Source organism: Planococcus citri, chromosome 2, assembly GCF_950023065.1.
Source record: "Planococcus citri chromosome 2, ihPlaCitr1.1, whole genome shotgun sequence".
Classification (NCBI taxonomy): domain Eukaryota; kingdom Metazoa; phylum Arthropoda; class Insecta; order Hemiptera; family Pseudococcidae; genus Planococcus; species Planococcus citri.
Genome location: NC_088678.1, coordinates 30683407 through 30707475, shown reverse-complemented (window position 1 = coordinate 30707475; position 24069 = coordinate 30683407). Strand labels below are relative to the sequence as shown.

At 32.4% G+C, this 24069-nt stretch overlaps 3 protein-coding genes and 2 long non-coding RNA genes across 6 annotated transcripts in view; 3 read left to right on the top strand and 2 right to left on the bottom strand.

The window, feature by feature from the left end:
- Window positions 1-299: 299 nt before the first annotated feature.
- On the bottom strand, window positions 300-2572 carry LOC135835391 (uncharacterized). Its single transcript, XR_010556875.1, has 3 exons — window positions 2320-2572; window positions 2101-2236; window positions 300-778 (listed from the first exon to the last, which is right to left on the bottom strand). It is a non-coding gene; the product is annotated as an uncharacterized LOC135835391 (long non-coding RNA).
- A 389-nt stretch (window positions 2573-2961) lies between these two features.
- LOC135835389 (splicing factor ESS-2 homolog) overlaps window positions 2962-24069 on the bottom strand; it is a 61115-nt gene continuing 40007 nt past the window's right edge. For both annotated transcript variants that reach the window (XM_065349624.1, XM_065349625.1), the window contains 7 exons: window positions 5549-5715; window positions 5256-5382; window positions 4983-5180; window positions 4699-4903; window positions 3627-3779; window positions 3466-3548; window positions 2962-3320 (listed from right to left, as the gene is read on the bottom strand). In XM_065349624.1, coding sequence (XP_065205696.1) covers window positions 3154-3320; window positions 3466-3548; window positions 3627-3779; window positions 4699-4903; window positions 4983-5180; window positions 5256-5382; window positions 5549-5715 — 1100 coding nt within the window. In that variant the 3' untranslated portion in view covers window positions 2962-3153. The remainder of the gene's footprint in view (window positions 3321-3465; window positions 3549-3626; window positions 3780-4698; window positions 4904-4982; window positions 5181-5255; window positions 5383-5548; window positions 5716-24069) is intronic.
- Window positions 10600-11795, top strand: LOC135835388 (uncharacterized). The gene is made up of 2 exons (XM_065349623.1): window positions 10600-10824; window positions 11339-11795. The coding sequence occupies exons 1-2, from the start codon at window positions 10771-10773 to the stop codon at window positions 11630-11632; spliced, it is 348 nt and encodes a 115-aa protein (XP_065205695.1). The 5' UTR covers window positions 10600-10770; the 3' UTR covers window positions 11633-11795.
- On the top strand, window positions 13909-16140 carry LOC135835390 (uncharacterized). Its single transcript, XR_010556874.1, has 2 exons — window positions 13909-14198; window positions 15828-16140. It is a non-coding gene; the product is annotated as an uncharacterized LOC135835390 (long non-coding RNA).
- Window positions 18484-19826, top strand: LOC135835387 (uncharacterized). The gene is made up of 2 exons (XM_065349621.1): window positions 18484-18840; window positions 19407-19826. The coding sequence occupies exons 1-2, from the start codon at window positions 18787-18789 to the stop codon at window positions 19689-19691; spliced, it is 339 nt and encodes a 112-aa protein (XP_065205693.1). The 5' UTR covers window positions 18484-18786; the 3' UTR covers window positions 19692-19826.

Below are 24069 nucleotides of genomic sequence, written 5' to 3'. Positions count from 1 at the left end.
CAAAATCTGCGGAGAAGCAGTAGTAGAAATAGTAGAATGTGAGACAACGATGGTGAAATTTTCTACAAACAATATATTTCATTACTTCTTTGCTAAACCAAACTGTAGGGTAGATCCATCGTAAGTTTCATAAGGAAAGGACCTTTTTCTTTGACAAGACAGTGGCGTCGGTGGCACTCAGCATAAGTTTCATTTTCTTGTATTATAGTAATATACTGTTGTTGTAGAATATATGTAGTGTAGTTGAATAAATCTCTTCAACATCAACGAGTTTTTCTTTCTGAGGAATAATCAAAATATACAAACAAAATATATTTTATTTTATAAAAAATGAATGCTAAAAATAAATATAATGCGTAGTCTTCTTTTCTAAAAATTCGTCATGTACTACCAATGTGCAACAATTCGTTATAAAAAGAAATTGAAGACAACTCACTCACTCCAAAATCGCTAATAATATTTTCATTTCTTCAAAAAAAATTATATAAAAAATCGTATAATGTATAAAATAACTATTCATCAAGTTAAATGAAGGAACATATCAACAGCCTAACCAATTAGTTATTTCATCTTGTTTAACACAGCATGCTTTGCTCATAATCGAACAATTGGTATGAACAAATCCAGGCCCAGCAGAGATTATCTCGCAGGAGAATACCTTTCGCAGTACTTTATGGACTTCAATTTCGTTTAAACACGAGCACCAAAATAAAAAAATTCTACTCGACAGCTGGTTCCACATTGCGTTTCAAATCTCGTTTAGCTTCAAACTCACGTCCTGAAAAAAAATCATGTAATACAGTTCGTCAGTTTGGTACCTAAGTAAATAAAAATACAAAAAAAAATACAACTCAACAAAGCAAAAGGGGTAGGTAAGGTACCAAACTACATCACCAGATCACTACTGAAAATGCATTCCGAAATCTGAATCGCCAAAATCACCTATGTTGGTACAGAATTTATTAAAAACTACCAAAAAAAAAAAAACATTTCAAACAGTCACGAAAATTCTAAGTAATTCTCCATGAAAAATGCATTTGAAAATTCGAAATAATCACGAAAAAATTCGTTTGCAATAACTTAGCTTGCAAAAAATTTATCAGAATTCATCACTAAAAAGTTTGAAATCGCCGTAAAAAAAATTGTAGGTTTAATTAACAAATTTAAATTTTACTATAAAAGTAAAAATCACCGAAACAATGAAAAATGTGTTGAAAATTGCTACAAAAAAATTCATTTAGAATGATCATACAAAAATTTCGAATTGATTCATCATCATCGACAAACAATATTTATGTATTCTTAATCACCAACTTTTTCAACAGAAAAATCACGTTCTTCTTTCTTACAACAATCATGAGATCCGATATAGGTAGATAGGTATGTAATTTAACGCGTTAATGCGTTATCATCCAATTCATAATCAATTAAGGTAAATAAGGAACATTTTAGCGAGAAGTTGGTTAGGTTATGAAGAGAAACTCTTGCTTCTCAGATAATTATTTATCAATGCAAAGCTTTTCAAACACCAAGTGTTCATTATCAGGCTGTTGGTATGAGTTGGCTTGATCCCCACCACACTAAAACAATAAGGAACTGCAAAATTAACAGCAAGAATTGAAATAAGAATCGACCTATCCACATGCTACCTCAGCTCATGCAACCTAGTAGTTTTTTTTTGAAAATATCCCATCTTTGGGAACCCATATCTCCTCTCCAGGGGCACATTGGGAGCTAAAATTTTTTCCAAGTGATTTTAAACTCAAAATGAAAGTCTCCTCTAAATTAGATCAAAAATTTAAAAAAATTTTCTCACGATCTACTTCAATGATTTTTATCCGTTCAGATGAACGCAGGTGTTTTTAGATAACGTAGGGTGGCTCATCTATACAATGAACCACGGATTAGGGTTAGGAAAGCGAGCTAAACAATGCTTGTTATTGTTAAACTTCACACTTGCGTGACTGAGTAGACTATCGGTACACATGGATACATCACTATACCTCAACTCAACTTTCAATCGCACCATAAACTATCCCTTTATCGAGTTCGAGTTATTTTCTATGTAATTTGAAAAATTCGTCCATAAAGAACACTCACGTGCATTTGCAATTACTTGGCGCATTTTTTCGACACAATCGGCGATTACATGTGGAGGCAAACCGCTTAAATCCCTACAAATCGCCTCTAGTTGTACCCGTCCGAATATGTTGACCAGAGATTCGGGATCGGGATTCTATAAAATATTAATAACAGTTCATATAATAATTATTTAGGTAGTAACTAATACAAAATACAATAAATACTTATACAACTTACATCAGGGCTACGAAAATACGAGATAATTCTATAGCCAGCGTACAAGCTGGAGATCTGACCAACAGCATAAATAATTTCACAGAATATTGGCTTAAAGAAATGTACGATATCCTCGAAAGTGGACATTATTAACAGCATGAAGGATCTATAAATCAACAAATTATAAGAAGAATTAGAATAAGAAAAATAAAAATACGTGTACGTGGGAAGGGTAGTTTTCGTCACTGTTCGCGTTTGGCTGTTTGTAATGATACCCCTCGAAAACACTGCTCGTAAGCAATTACTGCAGCTGGTGGCTAAGGCGCAGGCGTTGAGGGTAGTAGGTTCGAGTGAAGTTACAATCGGAAATTCTTTTCCTTTTAGTTTATCCAGCATTTTTTTTGGAAAGTCGAAACGTCGAAACAATTATTATAATTCATTTACTCATAAACACAGTTTCATCAATGAGTTATGCGTTCTCAATTAGGTGAGGTAGGTTAGGTTTGAATATTTAAAAAACACTCAAAACCACAGTTTCTTTTTAATTCCTTCAACTGTGAGTTTCAAGACGAAACTTCGTAGCATCTTTAATAGGGGCGCACGCAAAATATTTACCATGTAGGTAGTCGAATAAATCACATTCAACATGGAATAATCAATATATACGAACAAATATTTTTATTTTATTAAAAATGAATGCTACAAAGTTGACAACAATTCGCTATAAAAAGAAACCGAAGACGTATCACTCACTCTAAAATCGCTACCAATATTTTCATCGAAAGAAATATATTAAAAAATCGTATACAAAATAACAAATGACTATTCATTAAGTTAAATCAAGGAACATTTATATCAACAGCCTAACCAAACGGTTACTTCATCTTTCTTAACACAACACGCTTCGCTAATAATCGAACAATTGGCACGAACAATCCAGGCAGGAACCCCGCAGGAGAATATCTTTCGCAGTACGTTTTGCACTTCCTTAGCAAATTCTTCCTTCTCTTCCTGAGATAAGTCTATAAGGACACAAAGGATAAAAACATTACATGTAAGGGATGGAATATTTCTAACACATAACAAAGTAAATCATCCGGTAATTGTTTGAAATTTTCGTAGCAAAAAAAAAATAAGTATACAAAAAAGTATAAATTACGTAGTTACCTTGGTGAAGCAGATCAGGTGATGGTGGTTGAGGAGGATTGAAGGGAATCACAATTTTCAGCTCTGATTTTACATGGGCGCATCTAATAAAAACACAATTAATTAACACATCCTGTGTTAAAAATCATAATCAAGCTACTGTTTTCGAGATCGAAACTTACAAGTGGTCCATTGTTGTTTGCACACTGTGTTTCTGGAAATTGGTTATTTTCACATCAGCATTCCTCAAGTGCGACGTGAATTTCATGATGAAACGCGTAGTATTATTCTTAATATTATTCATTCGATCGACAGTCTTGCGGATTTCTTCATTTCTGAAAGGAACAAAAACACGATAGATTAATCCCTTGATGATCTGAACTGAACGCCAAAATGGCTTTTAATCATAAAATGACGAGAAAATCGAAATTCCTTCGACCCCACTATCCCACTTCCCTTAAACAACAAAATGACGCTGGATTCTCAAGATTGGCCCTTTTTGTTCTCATATTTACATTTTTTGGAAGTCGATAAAACCAAAGAGAATTGATTTTCTAAAAACTCACATCAAATTTCACTAGGATTAAGAGTATTGGAGGGGGGAGGGGGAGGGTTCAAACTGAGAAATTGAATCGAAATTTAGCAGCCTTTCAACAATTATCTATTCACTTTTGATAGGTCACATTACAATTTTTTTCAAAAATACCGAACATTATAACCTCATTTTGAGAATTCTTCAAAAGAGCACAAAAATAATCTAGGGAGGGGAGGGTCACACTCGTACCCCCCCCTCCCTAGATTTGAATTCCTCACGCAGTTTCAACCTATTTTGATAGTCGCAAAGCTACGTTTTAATTATTTTTACGACGGTTCATTTCCATTCAAAATTGAAGTAGATCAGACTTCAAAATTCGAAAATTTCAACAAAAATTATGGAATGTAAAATGAATATTAATTAGAGGAGGGAGTGGGGTCGTAAAAAAAAATCAAAACAGGAATCGATCCACAGGAAATCAAAAACTGCACATCATGCAATGTATTAACGTCGAATAAAAATCGACAACCCTAGGTTATGTGCTTTTTGAATCATCTCAGAAACAGAACAGGCATACTTAGGATAAGGTTCGTCAAAAAATGTTCGATGTTATTTCAGGCACTAATGAACAACATACATAGGTAACGTTTTGAAACAAATGCCCTACTCAGATGGTAATCCAAGGATAGTATTTCTAGAATCTCAAAACTTGTACGTACGTTATTATAAATTTTTTGGAACTTAATCTAGCGATTTTCTTCTCATATTTAGTCATTTCGTAGATTTTTTCCGGTAACGAATAAGCCAGTGGTTCACGAAGCGGTGGTGCAGGTAAACCCGGTCTAATTGGAGTTTTGCTATCGCTCAGTCTAGAAGGAGTACCGTCAATTTCTCCCGATACCATTAGAGGAGTTTCATCAACACCTGAAACGCCAACGACATTATTAAATACCATTTCACGAAAGATACATATTCCATGCAAAAACTTTTGTCATCAAAATACGTGGCATGGGCGATGGTGTTTTAAGAAAACTGTGACCGTTTACTTCGGGAGTTTGGGAAGACGATCCTTTGCCATCCAATGCTCGTACGTGTGAATGTTCCAGCATTCGAATAGTTTTTTTGTATCGTTCTTCGTTGAAATGATTTTCTTGAAATCGGGTACCTGTACAATTAATCTCATTTCTCTTCTTAGGTTTTCCTGAAATAGTGAATTTTGAAATTAACACGTTGCTCGGTAAAACGTGGTAGTCAAATAAGATACTGCTACCGATACCATATTTGCCATATATTTCGTCCAACTTTTCACTATCGTTATTTTCTATCGCAGATGAGTATTCATTTTGAGCTTTGAGTATCAAAAAATCCGGCAGAAAGTCTCGCTTCATGATTTTACCGATTTCCTAAACATACCAAAAACGACAATAATTACAAACTATGATTTTTTCCCCTAGAAGAATCACAGGTAAACAGGAGGTCCTTCCACTCATTCAGAAGTGGTTTTAAGTACAAAATAGTTGAAAAAACTCTTGTTAGGTTAATAAGGAGTAAACATCTTTGCTTACGTACCTTTAAATACATTTGTTTTTCAAAAGCGTCAACTTTAATTGTGTTTTTCGAAGCATCAACAGGTAATGGTTTATTGAACACTAAGTCATCCGTTTGTTGGGCAGACTTCAAGGCAAGAGATCCTGGCTCACTCAAGTTTTCTTCCTTAGGATTACAGTCTTCCATTGCTAAAGGTTGTACATAAAATAATTCATTAATTATTTGAGACAAAAACTATAAAAATTACACAAATTTTTGAAAATTTTTTGAAAATGTTGTGTTTGTTTACTTTTGTTATCAAAAAAAAAACAAAAAACAGGTTTTTGGCTTTTTTGAACGGAATATTCAGCTTATATCATGACTGCGATAATTACGGGTAATTACTGGTATTTTACTAGTTCTTCATTATTTTGAATCTCACATCAAAAATTTTTTTCAAAATTTTTCATTTATTTTTTTCATGAATTTTTTAAAGCCTGGACTTGGTTTTTAATTTTTACTTCATCATTTTTCTGGAATTGCCTAGGGTTTTACATGTTTAAAAGGTAACACAAAAATTATTCAATGTTTTAAACATGTTTAAAACGCGTTTAAAACAAATAAAAAAAAAACCAGAACGATGTTTTAAATTTAAACAAAAAAAAAACGTTCAAAACCATTTAAAACAGTGGTTTTTTTGGTACCACCTCTTGTGGTAGAACGGCCAAGTATTAGAATGGTCAAAAGTTGTAGAAAAAGAGGGAAAAAAAGGGAAAAATATTTTTGTTGCCAACCCACTTTGTTTGGAGAAGAAAATTTCGTAAAATAAATAATAATTAAAATGAAAAGTAAAGCCCAAGTAAAGTATTAGAATGGTCAAGTAGTAGAATAGTCAAGTATTAGAATGGTGTCAAGTATTTGAAAAATAGGGGGAAAAGAGCAATCTGTTATAAGAGGATGAGGAAGTGGTACTTAAGACTTACTACTTTTTTGGATAATAGGGTACAAGGGTAGCCGTTTTCAGGTTGGGGGGGGGGCGTTGTGTCCGCTCACCTCGGCTTCGCCTCGGTTGCGCGGGTCGCTTTGTTGTTCATACTATGTCTGTTAACTTCCCTCGGCCTTCGGCCTCGGTGAGTACAGTTTTTTAGAAACTACCGCAGGTACTGTCTACATACACGGTAATGTCCAGCCTCCGTCTGAACTCACCAAGCGGAGTAATGCTCATCGAATGAAATATAAATTTTAAACGGCTCGGCTTCGCCTTGCCTAATTCTCACATTCCCCGAGTCCATCCTGATACATATTTGTATTTTCTAACACTTGTCCATTCTAATACTTGACTATTCTACAACTTGACCATTCTAATACTTGGGCTTTACTTTTCATTTTAATTTACAAAATTTTCTTCTCCAAACAAAGTGGGTTGGCATGTTGGCAACAAAAATATTTTTCCCTTTTTTTCCCTCTTTTTCTACCACTTGACCATTCTAATACTTGTCCATTCTAACACATGAGGTGGTCTCGTTTTTTTTTGTTTTAAACGTGTTTTTTTTTTCAACTCCAATTTCCTAAAATTTAGTTTCTACTTTCTTGTTGAAAAAAAGTGAAATTGTGAAATTGAACAAACTGTATTTTATTTTTAGAGACAAAGTTTGTGTTTTGATTCCAATTTTTCAATATTTCTTGAGCTTTATAGCTATTTTATGACGCCACATCTTAAAAAATTGATGTCTGGTGAACCCAAAACAAATTAATTGTTTAAAATGCGTTTTAAACAAGAAAAAAAACTGTTTTAAACCAAAAAAAAAAAAAAAACACGTTTTTGTACAACCCTGGAATTGCCTGTTAGTTCGTTTCAGGGATGAGGCCCGGCCCAGGACCAGGACCAGGACCCGAAACCCGAAAAAACCCCGATTATTTCCTCGAAGCCCGAATGTCCAATTGTCCAAGCCCCAAAACCTTGAAAACTGTAACCTACAAAGCCCTGGCCCAAAGCCCGAAACCTTTTCCTCTGAAAACCAAGCCCCGAATGTGAGCCCCGAAACCCAAACTGTGATCAGGGCTTTTCGGGGTTTGTGTAAATTTTGTAAATTACTATTGTAATTACCGTTCTGTGCATCTCAATACTTCAAAAAAGATAATTTTCAAAAAAAAAAATTACAACTTCAGCAAAAAGTTTAATATTTCAAGGGGTTTTTGGATCATTATTTGTAATATTCTGTACTCTGTAGGTAGTTTGTTCTTTGAAAAATGATACTTAAAAAATTTGGACAATACTTAATTTAAAAAATTCCTAAAAAATTTACTTGAAAAAAAACTGTTCCATTCCAATAATTTTAATTCTGAAAAAAACAATCGGAATCTGTCCTTGATTTTTTTTTTCAACATTAAATCAAATAGGTAAGTATGATTTTACTTTATTCATCATTAAAATTGCAATTGAGGGGCTTCATGGAAAAAGGGCCTTGGTCAATTTTTTTTCACTGATTTTTATAAGTTCAAATGGACTTTGAAAAAATTTTCTACAAGCTAACATTTTCCAATTCGTTTTTTTTTTCATGGAAGAACAGGTGAAATTATTGAAAAAAAATTTTAATATATTCAAAATTGTAAATCCAATTTTCTAAATAAAAGTTCATTTTTTCTTCCAACTTACAAAGTGTTGAAAATTGAATAGGTAGCAAGATTTTCCCACTCCTTTTCCCAACTTTATTATTGAGAAAATGAGCAAACTTCTTTCTAGATGTTTGCCTTGAAGATGAATTTTGTTAACTGGAGAGATATTCTCTACCTCTTCTCCCTCTCATATCTTCAGTACACACTCAGCCAGTCAGTCCTTACTATTAGTATGTATGTTGAAATACATGAATAAAAACAGACATTTCAACAGTTTTAACTTTTGACGTTTGATCCTATTGCACTTTTCTTAATTCTTAGTTCTTGTTTTCCTCCATAAATACGCTATCGTGAGGAAAATATCAAATATGAACACAAAATGAAAAATTGAAATGGCCCCTGATAATTTTGAATAGGTATCTTGAAAAATAACAGTTCATTTAAAAATTATGACCAAAAAACATAACGAAACTGATGCGTCATTTTGCCTTATTTTCGGCATAATAGGAATTCTCCTACGAACTAGGCATTGCTAATGATGCAATATTTATCAATGAATTAAATTATTATTATTTATATAGTCCCAATTAGATTTTTTCTTAATCAATTGGGGTAGATAAAAAGCATTTCGAGTTCATCTTCAAGAAGAAATTATCACTTCATTTCTCTTTGCATTTGCGTACCTATATATGTAAAAAATAATATTTCCAAATTTATAAATTTTAACCTAAAAATTGTATGTCCTATAACCACGTACATAATTTCATCTTCATGAAAACATCAAATCTCGTAATTCATTCGTTAATTTTATTTCACCTTTATAGCGAATAATTTGTGGTAAAAACAACGAAACCAGTGGTCTAATTCCACCTTTTCGATCAGATAATTCGCACAAATTACAAATAAATCACAAAATAATTTATTTTTCTCACCGAATGATCGAAACTGTATGATTTTCAGCCGTATTGTATACTTACTCACTCGAGTTGTAATATAAAAATGTACGGCCTTCTTTCATGATTATGACCTCGCTTTATGACAGGATATCCTCATTTATATCACACGTTTCATGCAGATAGACTGTTTTAAAAAAAAAAATTTGCGAATAAAAATCGTAGGTAATTCTACGATGAGATGAAAACGAAAGTAAAAGTCTGCGTATTCTTTCACAGTAGCCTATTCTCGTTAACTTCATTATTTTTGACCATTACACTCGACGAGTCGAATTAAATGAGGTCATTAATTTTAGGAAATCATTCGAAGCGAAAATTCAACGTGTGTGTAACCTTATTGTAGATTAAAAACTTAGACCTCCGTTTTGAATATATAATAGGTACAAAAAAATGCTTATTTATAATTCGCTTTTCAACGCGATGATAATGAGAAATCTTTCAAACGAGCAGATAATACCCAGCTCCTAGACCTACAGCGTAATTAGTGAGTTGAGTTGTTGGTGATTTATTATAATAAATGAAACCTCAATCGTCGACGAAATAATGAATGAATTTAAATCGTTTGAACTTCGAACAAATGAAACACTTTCTTCTATGAATGAAAACAACGTTATTGTCACCTTGATTGGTGCAAATAACCTTGACCGTGTCATATCCTAGCTACATGGAAATATAAAACCAAAGAGGACGAGATTTATGTTTTAGATCAACACTGTCTGTTTTGGTGTTTCCAAATAGTAAATTCACGAGGGAAATATTCCTATAATAATGGGTAAAAAAAAAAAAAAAAAAAAAACCTACAATTTTTCTACACGTTAAATTCATATTTGAGATAGAAAACTTGCATTTCAGGAGGACTCAATAATTGATCAATGATCATAAAATTGAACTTAATTTTTCTCAAAAAATTTTCAATCACAATAATCACATAAATTTTAAAGACTTTTTTTGTATTAAAAAAAAATACTTACCTACCCAAATTAAATCTTTATAAAAAAAAGAAAAAAAAAAGAGGAAATACTCTGAAAGTGAGTATGTACTTATTTGGGTATATTTTTCAAGATTTATTTTCACCTTATAAGAGCCTTCAATATATCGATTACAATTCAACGCAGAAAAAATTCAATTCTACGACGTAAATACCCAATCTCATTTAGATTATTCAAGAAACATAGTATCTAACAATTTATTCATAAATTTTCACCGATTATAAAGGACCTTTGATCAACAACACTAATATTCATATCACTGTTGAACTTACTAAGAAAAATGAAAGTACAATTTACCAATTATATTCCGACTTGGCTCCAGAAACCAATTTAACGAAAAAAAAATCCATTCCTAATAAATTTTTCAACAAAATAGCCACCCTATACACTTGACGACCGCAAAAAATCTATAATCACACACGTTGTAGGTAACTTTTTCTTCACATATAATTTCCTAAGGACAATTTATACTTTCGATTATTTAGTAACGACAAAGTTGAAAGCTCTTTTTAAACGCACACAATAAACGAATATAAGCTATGATTTTGCTGACCACTGCGAGCCAAATTGCTGTTTTCCTGCCTTCAAATGGTTTAGTTTAACAGTCGGCACTCCGAGATTAAAGGTTTGTTCGCTATCATCGCGTAAGTTTGCGATACTCTGGCGAGTTTCTTTTTCGAAAATTAGAATAAAATTGGATTCGAAAATGGTTTCTCTGAAATTGGCTGGATTTTTAATGATTGCATTGGCGTATGCATCAGTAAGTACCTACTTGAATGATCGTATTGTTATTTTTTATCGTGATTATACCTACCGTAGCTTATTTTTTTTTTTTACTTCATTAATCGTAAATTGCGATAAAGCACGTTATTATCGAGTATTACACACGTACCTAATTGCGATTAGATTGATGATATATTTTCAAAGTGATTATTTTTTTTTACGTATGGTGTATGGTAATGGTACCGCGAAAAGGATGATAAATTTACCAAAAAATATTTCATTTGGAGCAATAATCATGACTTCGTGAGATAAGTTTGATACGAAATGGTGTAGCACTCATTATTTTTTATCTAAAAAAAATATGAGTAATTGGGTGATCCAATAACGTATTTTTTTTTAGCAATTAGATAACCAGTTTCTAGTTCATTTTTTTTTTGGTTTAATTTATACACTGTCGACTTTGAAATTCAAAATTCAAAAAAATCTCATCTCAACTTTTTTTACTTTAAAAATTGCTGGACTCTGAACAATTCTGTACTTGGATATTTCAGGCAGTACACGGCGACGATGAAGTACTCGATGTAATAAAAGAAGTAAAAAAGCCAATTCTAAATCAGACCAAACAAATAATCGAAACGCAAACTGAAAAAAAAGGATTATTCGATTCGTTCAAAGAGAAAGTATCAGGATACTACGACACAGCCGTGCAAAAAAGTAAAGAAGCCTTTGAAGCAACCGCAGACGCTGTATCAGACGGATACAATAAATTGAAAGATTCTTTTGTAGATAAAAACACCGAAAGTCCAAAAACTACGATAACTACGATTGGCGAGGGCCAGATTTAATTTATTATAAAAGTGATTCTTTTTTTTTTTCATCATTATTTATACCACTTTTTTATGATTTTGTTTTCGTTTGTAAATAGTACATACATACAAAATGTGTGTGGCATTTATTTATTTTATGGTTTAAATATATTTTGGAATTAAATGTGTTTTTGTAAACGTGTTTTTTGTGTGTTTCTGTTCAAATAAAAATGTGCAAGTGCCATAATATGAATAAAATGCACATCGTTTTATCGAATTTTTAGAAATAGGAATCCAAATTTTTATAAATAACTCAGTTTCTCTCTCTTTTTTTTTTTTTTTTGGTTTGTTCAATTTCCACAATTTCCAAAAAAGTTATTCCATCATCGGGTCCGACTTTGAGAAATTAACCAGTAGCTGAAGGATCAATTTTTTATTTGGGTCTTTGAAAAATCTTCATCAAATTACAAGACGTCATTTCCATTTTTAGTCCCACCTGTTGATTTTTTTTTCAAGATTAAAGAATATAACTTTTTAGGTTTATTCAACATTTCACCAAAAAATTAAAATAACAAGGGATAAACCTATTTTGAAAAATGAAGGAAATTAATGAAAAATTCTTGAAAATGCAACTGTTACTTATTTATTTCATCAACATGAGTGCCTACATTCAAAAAAAAGGTAGTGAAAATGGGCTGCGATCTGCAAAATGAAAATTCAACCATACGTCCAGTCTGAAAAAAAGTCACTTGATTTTTACTTCATTTGTTTTTCAACAAAAAACGAAATTAGCCATTAGGAACCAACTTGAAATTCTTTTACAAAAAAATATAGGACATGTAGATACCGACTTGATTATCAAGAATTGCTCATGACAGATTGAACTTTCTCTCTGAGAAATTTTTAGCCAAATTTTTGTAAAATGGGGCTATTTGCGGTAGGCGCCAGTCATTTTATTTATTTATTTATTTATTTATTTATTTATAATTTATAACAATGGTGATTTCCACGTTTTATGACCTGGAACCTGTTCTAATTGATCAAATAAAGTCAAACTTGGGGAATGGGGTTCTCTTGGAAACTAGAATTGACCCCTGCAGTTTGGAGGGTCAAAATTGAAAATTACAGAAAGGTCATTTTTTTTGGAGAAGCATAATTTGACCCCAAATAGATGAAAATGGTCCAAATTCATACCATTGGTGAGTATCGCCATTGTGAACAACATATCCAAATTTCAGCTTCCTAAGTCATTCCCACCCCATGTAAGGTACGAAAAACCACATTTGACCCCAATTTTTGACCCCTTCAACCCTAAAATTGATCTACGGGGTCCAAATTTTCAGCATACTATGAGAGAGTGCCCTTTGGTTGCTTTTTGCAAATTTCAACCTTCCAACCCCATTTGACCCCTCTCCAGAGTCAAAAAAGTGAATTTTTCAGCTATTTTCGAGTTTTTTTTTTCAACTTTTGGAACACCCTGTAGCTCATTCAAATTGACCTAGAGGGTCCAAATTTGCACAGTACATTGGGAGGATGCACCCCAAGTGCCTTTTGCAGGTTTCAGCCTTCCAAACCCATTTGACTTCCTTCCAGAGTCAAACACTGGATTTTCAGCCGAATTTTTAGCCAAATTTTTGTAAAAAATGGGGCTATTTGCTGTAGGCCAGTCATTTTATTTCTCCTTTTGAGAGCGAATCTTTGAGCAGAAATTAAGTATGCAAATTATTTCAGCCACCAGGGATGAGGGAGTGACGTCATTTGAAACAATAGATTTTTGAATTCGACACCTCAAAACTGGCTATCGAAAAAATAAATGAAATTTTAGCGACCTGAATTCAAACTCAGCGTCTTTAAATGAGTATCTAACCATTGAAACGTCACTTTACAATTTTGAAACTTTTTTCAGAAAATTTTACCAAAATGTTGGACCTTTGTACCTCCAAGGACACTTTGACCTTTCGAAACTTGGTTTATTAAAACAAGAATAAAATAGTGCCTATACCATAATTTATTGAAATTTTTAAATGATAGCCTTCAACTTTTCTACCTATCATAGGATGAGCACAGAGACTGGATCAAAAAAGTTGAAATTATTAACCGTAAAAATAAAGATCTATCATTACGTAAAACAAATTATTCCAGCCAAGCTGCATTTTGCCCCCTCTCCTTCAACCGCTCTGTTGCTCATTTCAGCCGAAACGATGCAAGTAAGTACCAATGTACATACATGAAAGATCTTCCCTGAAAAAAGATCAGGATTTCAGGAGAAAAAAATCAACTAAATAAGTGAATAAGTCAATTTGACGAAACAGCTCCTAATAAAAGCATCAACTTTTACACAACAAGTTGAAAAAGAATGCTTTGGTGATTATCGTTGTACTAATAGGTACTTAACAGAGTGTAAAGTTTAAAATAACGATTCGATTTCTTGTACTTAAATCAATAATAAAGCGATAACGTTAGTAGCTTTCTTATCAGGCAGTTGTGTATGTATTTTGAACATTTTCTTTAAACAACGTAGTTACGATTGTTCCAAAAGAAAGGAGAAAAAATGGCTTCGTTAAAATTAACGACTTTTCTGATGGTTGCACTGATTTATCCGATGGTAAGTACAATACATAATTTTAATTAGATCTAAAATTCTTAATTCAACCAAACAAGGACGATGTATCTGCCTACTTTCCCCCTCTGTCAACTTCACAAAAACAATTGTCCCTCTTTGGAGCTCAATTTAATCCAAATTCCCCGTCCCCTCCATCTATTCAAATATTTTCCGTTAATCCAATGTTCAAGTTTAACACGTCATGGAAGGGAATGTCTAAATGGAGATGAAAGTTCAACTAGGTACTCGCCAAATCGTCCTCCCCCCTTACTTATTCATTCCAATTACAACTAACTAATCTTCTTTCATTTGAATCGAACTCGAATAATCATTATCCAAACAGTTAACGTACTAGTAGTCAGCTCTTCAACATTGACTCAGGGTGTGGGGGGGAGAGTATGAAACAATGTTCAGGTCCGGAAGCCACAATGAAAGAAAAACCACAATGGTTAGTGACGTTCAATTGCACATCTGTTCTCTTCATAGTCTATAGTCTGTACACCATGGATCAAGTCCCCCTTACCACCTTCCATCTTTACAATAAATTAATCAGGTGATGCATTCAAGAATAAGTACTCACCTATATAAATTTAATAAACTTGGGTTAATGAACTCTTTGAGACGCTCTTCCACGACATAGCTCCATTGCTAGGAACACTAATTATAGAAAATACCTACCAACTTACACCTACTCAAAATAGCTTGATCATTTTTTAAAAATATAACAAAGCTAAAAATAGTAAAAAAAAAAATGCAATTCAATCGAAAAAGAAAGGCAGAATTTTAAAAGCTGAATTTTGTATGGTACCAGATTATGGTAGGTATAGCAAAATAATGCAGCACTCTGAGTGACATGAAATTGAAGCAACAAACACCTAAATCAATTATTAATGACGTCGAATAAACATTTAGATATCAATCGATTGATAATTAATGTTAATGATACCCTATGCGAGACAATGTAGGATAGAATACATTTTTGTACCAGGCAGGTATTATTTTAATTTTGTTGTTCGTTCCAGAAAAATAAATACGTACCTAGTATTTAAATCTATACGACTTCAAAGAATTATTTTTTAAAGCAATTCCAATATGTACTTGATAAAGTAAACAAATCGAATAAAAATTTTCCACGAATTAAAACTTGGATCGTATCCCAACATGCAGTTAATTTGAATATGTACCTTAAAATAGTAAATTACGTTTTGAAAATTTCTTTGTAAAATTTCTCATTACAGGATTAGTCATTGGGTTCTCACAAGGCGAGTGAATAGAGAGTAGATGTTGAACTTCTCTCGACCTTCTTCCAAGCCAAAAATCAATATTACCTATAATAAGACCAACTAGATTTATTTTTCAATTTTTAATGATTGATCAGTTTCAAAACGACAAATCAATTTTTGGGAGGAGGGGAGGGCTCAATTTTTTTCCATGTGTAAATTTTAGAATTAAATCAAGAGAATTTAATTTAAATTTTAAACAAAATGCACATAATTTCACTTTTATTTTCAACTAAAACATTTGAGAAATCAGACTCTTTTTGATGACCAATTTCTGCTTTCTCGATTTTGAATTTTGATCACATCTTCTAATCATCAACCTTTGTTAATTCTCTCTATTATTTTACACCAGGTGATTCGTTGTGAAGATAATCTCGAAGATCAGAAGACAGCCGAGTTGAGAGGATTATTCGCTGATTTGAGAGAAAAGGTGTCCAATACTTTCGAAAGAGCTGTAGAAAAAAGCAAAGACTCTTTCAAAATCACCGAGGACGAAGTATCAAAATATTTCAATAATCTTAAAGAAAAGGGCAAAGATCTGATTCAGGAAAAGCCTGCAGAAAATCTCTAAAAAGCCTGTCAACAAATAATATATGCAAATATGTACATTGTACATGTGAACTTATCTTATGCATGATTCACTGAATATATTATATTTATACCTACTTGAACGATTTATTCATTTTTTTCAATGATGATTTCATTTAAAGAATAAGTATTTTAGTGACGTCAATCGAACTTTTTAGAACTTATTTTTCGAGTTCATAAAGATTTTTTTTTTAATCTCGATTATTTGGCAAAAAAGATGCTGAAAAAAAATTTTGAGAGAACCAAAACCGGTGATTTAAATTGTCTCTCACCTCCTGCCATCGAACGTAGAGAGGTGAGGACAATGGTTCATTTTTGGATTTTTGACGAATTTTCGACCATTACAAAAACTTTAAAAAGCTGTTTTAAAGACGGTTTTCCAACTTTTGCATGAAATAAGCGTAACATTTTCTGATCATTGTAAACCATAATGAATAACGAATCTTATCAGTTATCATTCAACTTTTTTCTTGGAAAATTTGATTTTTTTTAGTTTTTCTAAAATGTACAAATTGATTAAAAATTCACATTTGAACTGGTACCACTGGAATTTCACGTTGATGACGTACAATTGTCGAGAGAGTGCCCAATAAGCATCAACCAAAGTTGCAGACGTTGAAGTTCATTTTGTGACCTTTCCAGAGCGATTTCAAATTTCTGGAAAAATTTAATAAATCGATGGAGGCTACACAATGACCCAAAAATACTACTTGTTGATGTGTGGGAGTTGAATTGAAAGAATCATTCGTATTGGTTCACTTTGCCCCCCCCCCTCCCACAAAATTAAAAATCGTCCTCGAAGCAGATTTTTTGAATTTTTTAAATTTTCAAAAATTCCTCGAAGCAGATTTTTTGAATTTTTTAAATTTTCAAAAATTCCTCGAAGCAGATTTTTTGAATTTTTTAAATTTTCAAAAATTCGCTCAAAGTCCAAAAATTAACTTTGGTACCTTAAATTTTAGTTATAGGGTTCACATTGATTCACATCACTAGAAAAAGATTAAAAATCGCGCTCAAAGTTTTTTTTTTTTTTGATTTTTTAAATTTTCAAAAATTTGCCAAAAATTCAAAAATCAACTTCAGCACTTCAAATTTTTCCTTGTATTCTTCTACGTGTGAACTTTTTGTGATAGGTGGAGGGGGCAAAATTACATTTCTACAGGACTGTTTTTGGCTCTCAAAGGTTCTATTTCCTTCACAAATTCAGATTTGAACGTCACGTGGAGAATTTTTAAAAGTTGCTCACTTGGCTTTTTTCTTCGCTTCCAAACTGCTCCTCCTTGCCCCTCTTCCTTCCCTCCTAACCTGGACATTCAACCGAGTCCTCAATATTCAATTTGCAAAAAGGAAAAAGCAACAAAGAAAGGTAAGTCTAAGTTCATACTTTGTACTATACCAAATGTTCAGAAAGTTAGTCAACATTTTTCATTTCAAAAAGTAAAAAATGGATCATGATTTTTTTTCTGAAATAATTTAGAAAATACACATTTGACACGAATAAGAGAATTGAAATCCTTTCAATTAATTTTTTTAATTCATAATTACCTGTATTCATTACCAAAATTGATTTTTTTTTTTTTGTTTCCAACGTAAACAAATTTTCGAAAATACGTTTTAGGACACGTTCAAATTTTCTTTGAAGTTCACGAACGAATTTTTGTATGCGTTAATCCAGATGGCAGCAGCACAGCTGATTTGGAGGGGAAAGGGAAGACCAAACAGCACCACATCACTCAAACAGGTGCTCAGTTTGAAAACTTTTCAAAATTTTCGCGAAATTCTCGTTATATGGTGAAAAAACATCTGCTTTTCTAAATCGTATAAAATTGTTTTTTAAATTAGTCAACAATGTACAGAACGATTCGAACGACTCGATACATAGAAATCATCAATTTGTCAATTCTTAGTACTCGTGAAACCCAGTGGACTATGCTGCATATCAGGCTCCCCGTTCCAGCACCCCCCTTCGACCCTGAACTTACATAATTTCAAGATCAACGTGAAAAATAGCGAATTTCTCTTCAATTTCATCAACTGAACGCCAAGACCTTGACTATATTTTCCCATATCTTCGAGTACATCTCACATGTACGTACCTATTAAGTATTCAGTAAAAATTACTCGAATCGAACGAAAAACCATTTGTTAAAATAATCTTGACCAACACGTAGCGAACCAAAGAACCAGACATCCGAAACAACCAGAGGAGCACCATGTACCAAGGGCAACTACAAAACTCGTTTCTCAGCACACTAGATCAAATATGCGAGTAACTTAAGAATACCTACCTATATCTAAGTATAAACTCGCTGCAAACACTTGATACTACCTATTCCTATACCTAGAAAATGCGATTAGAAAAAAAAACTCGAACTGTTTATCGAAAATATTTATACCTAGCTACTAGCTAGAAGCTATAAGAAGCAGGGGGTAGTTCTGGTACAAAGTTCAGATAGCAGAATCGCGTTCGATTAAGTATTTGGAATTTGTTCAAATCCATAGAGGTGTCGAACTAATTTATATACTCGGTGTTTCGTACGTAAATGATGTACTAGTAGGTATACGCGAGATTAAACTAAAGATCAATCTGTTGGTAATTATCGCACAGTCTGTGATATTCTATACACCGGTCAACTCGTCATTTTGTTTTGCGCGATTTTAATAGCAAATCGTACTCTCGTTCAAATACTCGATTTTTACTGCGGTAATTCGAAACAGATAAAATGGCTTCGCTCAAATTCGCTTTTTTTGCTCTCGTAGCTGTGGCTTTCGTTATGGTAAGTGGAATTTATTTTATTTTAGTTTAGATTTTTTGGAGGTATTTGGCACGAGTGTTTTTTTTAGCACGATTTATTTGAAAAGTGTTGAGATTTATCGAACTGATCGGATCATGATTAAATTATGTACTGTTAGAGAATTCGTGCTGAGTGTATTGTGAGGATTATATGTTCGTATTAATCCATTCACAAGTTGAATGAAATTGAATTAATCAGATTTCTCGTATTTTACGAGTATTTTATACAGGAATTTACATTCTTACAATTTTTTTTTTTCATTTAAAAAAAATAATAACAGGATTTTTTAATGATTTTTATTTTGTTCAGTGCTCGAATATTATTCAAGTTCAACGACGAATACATTTTTCCATAATTTTTAAAATTCACCAACATAGATTAAACGTAAAAATACCTCCCTCCCTCTCTCCTATCTGAATTAATTCGAATGAAATCGCAATAATTTGAGATTTTTTAATGAAATATTTTTAACGAATTCATTAACAAGAAAATTTTTAACCCTATACCTATTTATATAACCATTCGTTCGATTTTCATGTTTTTTTTAGGCCGCTCGAGGTGATGACTTTACCGACGCTGTGAACCAAGGTATCGACAAGGCAAAAGAAACTGTAGGAATAACGACCGAGAAAAAAGGATTATTCGATTCGTTCAAAGAAAAGGCCGGAAACTTTTACGACGCTGCTGTAGAAAAAGGCAAAGAAGCGTACCAAGCTACCAAAGAAGCTGTATCCGATGGAGTCGATAAAGTAAAAGAAAAGATCAACGAACTCCGTGACAAGAAACCAGAAACCCCAAATCCTGCTGACATTGTCAACACCAACACCCAATAAGAAAAGAAAATGACGTAATTTGTAATTACATTTTTTTACTACGTAATTATTACTTATTTATTGTGTACTTATTAATTTTATAATTTTTTTTTTCAAAAAAATGATTCAATAAAGATATCATATAAATTTAAAGAATGGTTTAGTTATTTCAAAGGGTTATGAAAATTAGCTCGAAGTGTGGACGCGGTTTAGTTCATGGAATTTTAAATGAGATTTGATAGGTGCTTATCTTCTTACTTAAACTTTACCAAAATAATTAACATGCATCATTCGACCATGCGTTTAGATTCAAACATGATTTTTAACCAAACTGTATGGAATATAGGTATAAAATTTACAAATCACGTCATAGTTGTTTTTTTTTTTGATGAATTAAGTAGACTTTGAGGAAACGATATTTACTTATCTACGTTTTAGAAGTGACGACGAAGATATAACTTCTATGTACCTACTTCCTGCACAACGAAATGAATATAGTTCAAATTGAAACACGACAATTTTTTCATAAAGAGGCATACTCGGGATGTTCAAACAATCAAACAGTAATTATTAGTTCGAGCAATAGTATTCTAAAAGAAAAATTTTCGTAACAAAAGATACATAAATAAAATTTGAATCCAAAGATCACATACCTAACACAACACTAGACGAATATTCTCGTCCAAAATGAGAAACAATAATGTGCTTAAATTTTCATTCAAAGAAAAACGTAAAATTTTTCCAACAAAGAACACAAAACACGAAACTTGAGAATGTACCAATGAGATGAAATTTGCATATGAAAATTTTTTTTGTGATACGTATATTTTATGCTTCAAAATTGACAATTTTAGTCAAAGTTTGTCATCAGTATCATTTCAGGTTTTCAGAACTGTTTGAAAGTCGAGACGAATCCAGAGCAAAGGCCATTTCAACATCAAAATCATCTCGTGAAAAAATGATTCAATTACAAACTTGATAGTAAAATAGAATTTTTGCATTCTCCCCAAAAATTTTTTTTTTTGAAATTAATGTGTATTGGTTTCTTTTTTAAAATAACAGATAAGATGATTGAAAAAGTGTTTTTTGGGTATAGAAATGTAAACTTTTCGAATATTCTTTGATAATTGTAAAATAATTTCAAATTTTTTCCATACCCAAGTACTCAATCGAAAATTAAAAAATTTGAATCTCTTGAATATTTTTCAAAAATTATAAATAAAATAATAAAATTGTGAAATAAAATATGTATTCAAATTGAAGAGTGATATTCCAAAACTCGCTTTGTCCATTTTTATCAAAGTTGGGTTTTCAGTGGTACCTGGTAGATGAAGTATTAACTCACATTCCTACACCATCAAACTACCAAAATGAGGTGTTAAACTCACCTAAATAGCCAATTCACTAAAAATTTAAAAAAAATAATGTTCCAAAACGCGCTTTATCCATTTTTATTGAAATTTTTTTTCAGCAGTATTTAGTGGATGAAATGTATACCTACACTCCTACATCATAAATCCACCCAAATAAAGTGCTAAACTCGCCTATGCCAATTTACCCGTTTAAAGGGAAACTGTTTTTCCTCTCTCCTGAAAAGTTGTGAAAATGGACAAAGCGAGTTTTGGAATATCACTCTTCAAATAATTTTTTAAATTGATGTGATAGATGTGATCTATACTTGAAAAAAAATTACTTATCTGCATATGACTTTTTGTTTGAAATTTAATTGAAAATACAGGGTGTTCCAGAATAACCTTTCACATTTTGGTAACCACTGATCTGTGTTCAAGTGGAGCTAGGGGAATGGTAAAGGCGGTTCTAGGTAGCCAAAGCATGCCGAATTATGTTTCAATAGTTATTTTTTGCCCTGGAGAAGTAGATGGCTGTACAGTGTGCTTTTACTGTGAAGGCCTTTTTTAAAAATAAAGGTTCCTGTAACTCTTTACTCCTTACTCATCAGTAACGAAGCTCATTTTTATCTAAATGGTGAAGTGAATAATTGGAATGTGCGCTTCTAGTGTACAAAGAATCAGTTGATAATACTTGAGAAACATCTAAACCTCCGCCAAGTTGACTGTTTGGTTGGGCGTGGCTAAATTCGGTATAGTGGGACCATGTGTGTTTAACGAAACAGTAACGGTGAGGGGTAAGGCAAAATGTTAAACGAGTTTCTTGTTCCAAACTAAAAGACAGACGCGATGTAATAGAGTTACTTACTTCCTTCCAACATGTTGGAACTACCAGGGATGTACACATATGTTTAGCGCGTGAGCACTTCGGTCATCAAATAATTTTGTTATGGTCGACGTGTTGAACCAGAAATTTAATGGCCACCTTGATCCCCTGACTTTTCAGCCTGCGATTTTTTTTTATGGAGTTATTCCAAGTCAAAAGTGTATCGAGATAAATCTAGGACTCTGAAACAGCTTCTAGGTTCATGAGTCGCAACTGATTGGAAGAGAAGTGTTCAATAATTTGAAAAAATGTTTGGTTGAATGTGTCAAAAATGAAGGAAAATATCTCGATGGAAAAATTTTTAAAACTTCATTTTTAATGAAAACTCAAATATACGGTCTAAAAACGGCATATTTCTACTTCATTTTGGTTGTAAAAGAATTTTTGTAAACATTTTTCTCTCAGAGTAATAAAAAAAACAAATGTGAAAGGTTATTCTGGAACACCCTGTATGTATTGTATTTGTGAGTATACAAAATGAATAATATGAATTATTGATTTTGAAAAAAATAATAAATATGAAACATGAAAATTCAAATTTTCAAAGCTCTATTGATTTTTGAGAATTTAAAAAAAAATGTATCCAAAATTGATTTTTTTTGAAAATTATTGATGAATTTTTAGGTCTCAATAATTTGTCAATTAAAATTTTAATAAATTAAAAAAAAATGCATTGTTTATTTTAGATTACAGGTAAGTAGGTACCTACTTTTTTTGAAAATATATGAAATAAACTATTCAAATATTTTTTTAAAATTTGGACAAAAAATTGTAGAATGATTTCAAAGGGTACCCCCGGATAAGATAGGCAAAATGCCCTTAACCTCAGATTTCGATGAAACTCACAGGGTATGTTTAGTACCACCAAAAAATAATTTTGGGCCCATAACCCGCTCCCCACCCCACCCCCCATAGGCAGGGGGCCGAAAAACGCGTTTTTCAAGGGAAAAATTCTGCATCAGCGAGTAATTGAGATAAATTTATTCTGTAAACGAATATAGTTAGAGGATACATGGGGGTACCTCCCTGAATTTTTTCAGAATTTTTCATCGCATGGGGGGAGAAGGAGGGACAAAAGAAAACTTTAAATCGACATTACTCCGGAACGAAAAAACATACCAAAACGATTTTTTCGTCAAATATGTATTTTTAGGTCTACTTTCTATAGAAATCACCACCCGGTCATTTGGAGTGGTGGGTCAAGCTCAAAAGTTCAAAAAACTCTCAAAAAACCACGTTTTTTACGTTTTTCTCCAAAAATATGGACAAATGGCCGAAATCGAAGAGAACCTAGTTGTTCAGCGTGAAATTTTACCTCAGAATGTGTAATTGAAAATTCATTTATATCGCGCGATCGTACGGTAAAACTACACGCGAAGAAGTATTTTTGCTTATAATGTATGTATCAAGATAGCTGAAAGGGTATTCCTGAGTAAAATAGGTGAAATGCCCCTGTCCTCAGATTTCTGAAACTTTGATGAAACATCGTTGGGTACCTTTAAAAAAAATGTTGGAGCCAAAAAAATTCCCCCACCCCACTTCCCTTGCTCACAATAGCGAAAAAACGTTTTTTTTTGAGGGGAGGGATCATGCTTCAACGAGTTTTGAAAAAAAAAGATGTTTTAAATTCACTCAAAATAATATATAGAGGAGACAGTATGATGAAAGTACATACATATTTGAGATTCTGCGTCGATCTATGCTATTGCCGTCAAAATCCAAGTGCACTTTTAGAGTTCTGGTGACCGATTGAAAATTTGCAAATCGGTTTTTTTGGGGGGAGGGGGGTATTAATAGTTGGTTTTGAAAATATTTTCTTCGCAAATGTTTCGCTATAATGAAGAAAAAACATTGAAAGATATATTTCTGAAACTGAGGAAATATTTTGGGACGCAGTGACGCCAATATTTTAGGTTTCAAAAAATCGAGAAAAATTGCAAAAAATTCCTAAATTGTGGGTAATTTTTCGAAATTGGCAATAACAAATTAAAAACAATAGCATAGAATGGACGCAGAATTTCAAATAATTTCATTTGGGACTGGGTTGTCATTTTTCTAACAAATTGGGTACAGGCGCATCAGTGAAAAAACACGGTTTTTTTGAAAATACCCCCAACTTTGAGGGCCCATGTTTTCCTTTTAGGGGCACTTCTAGAGCTAGAAT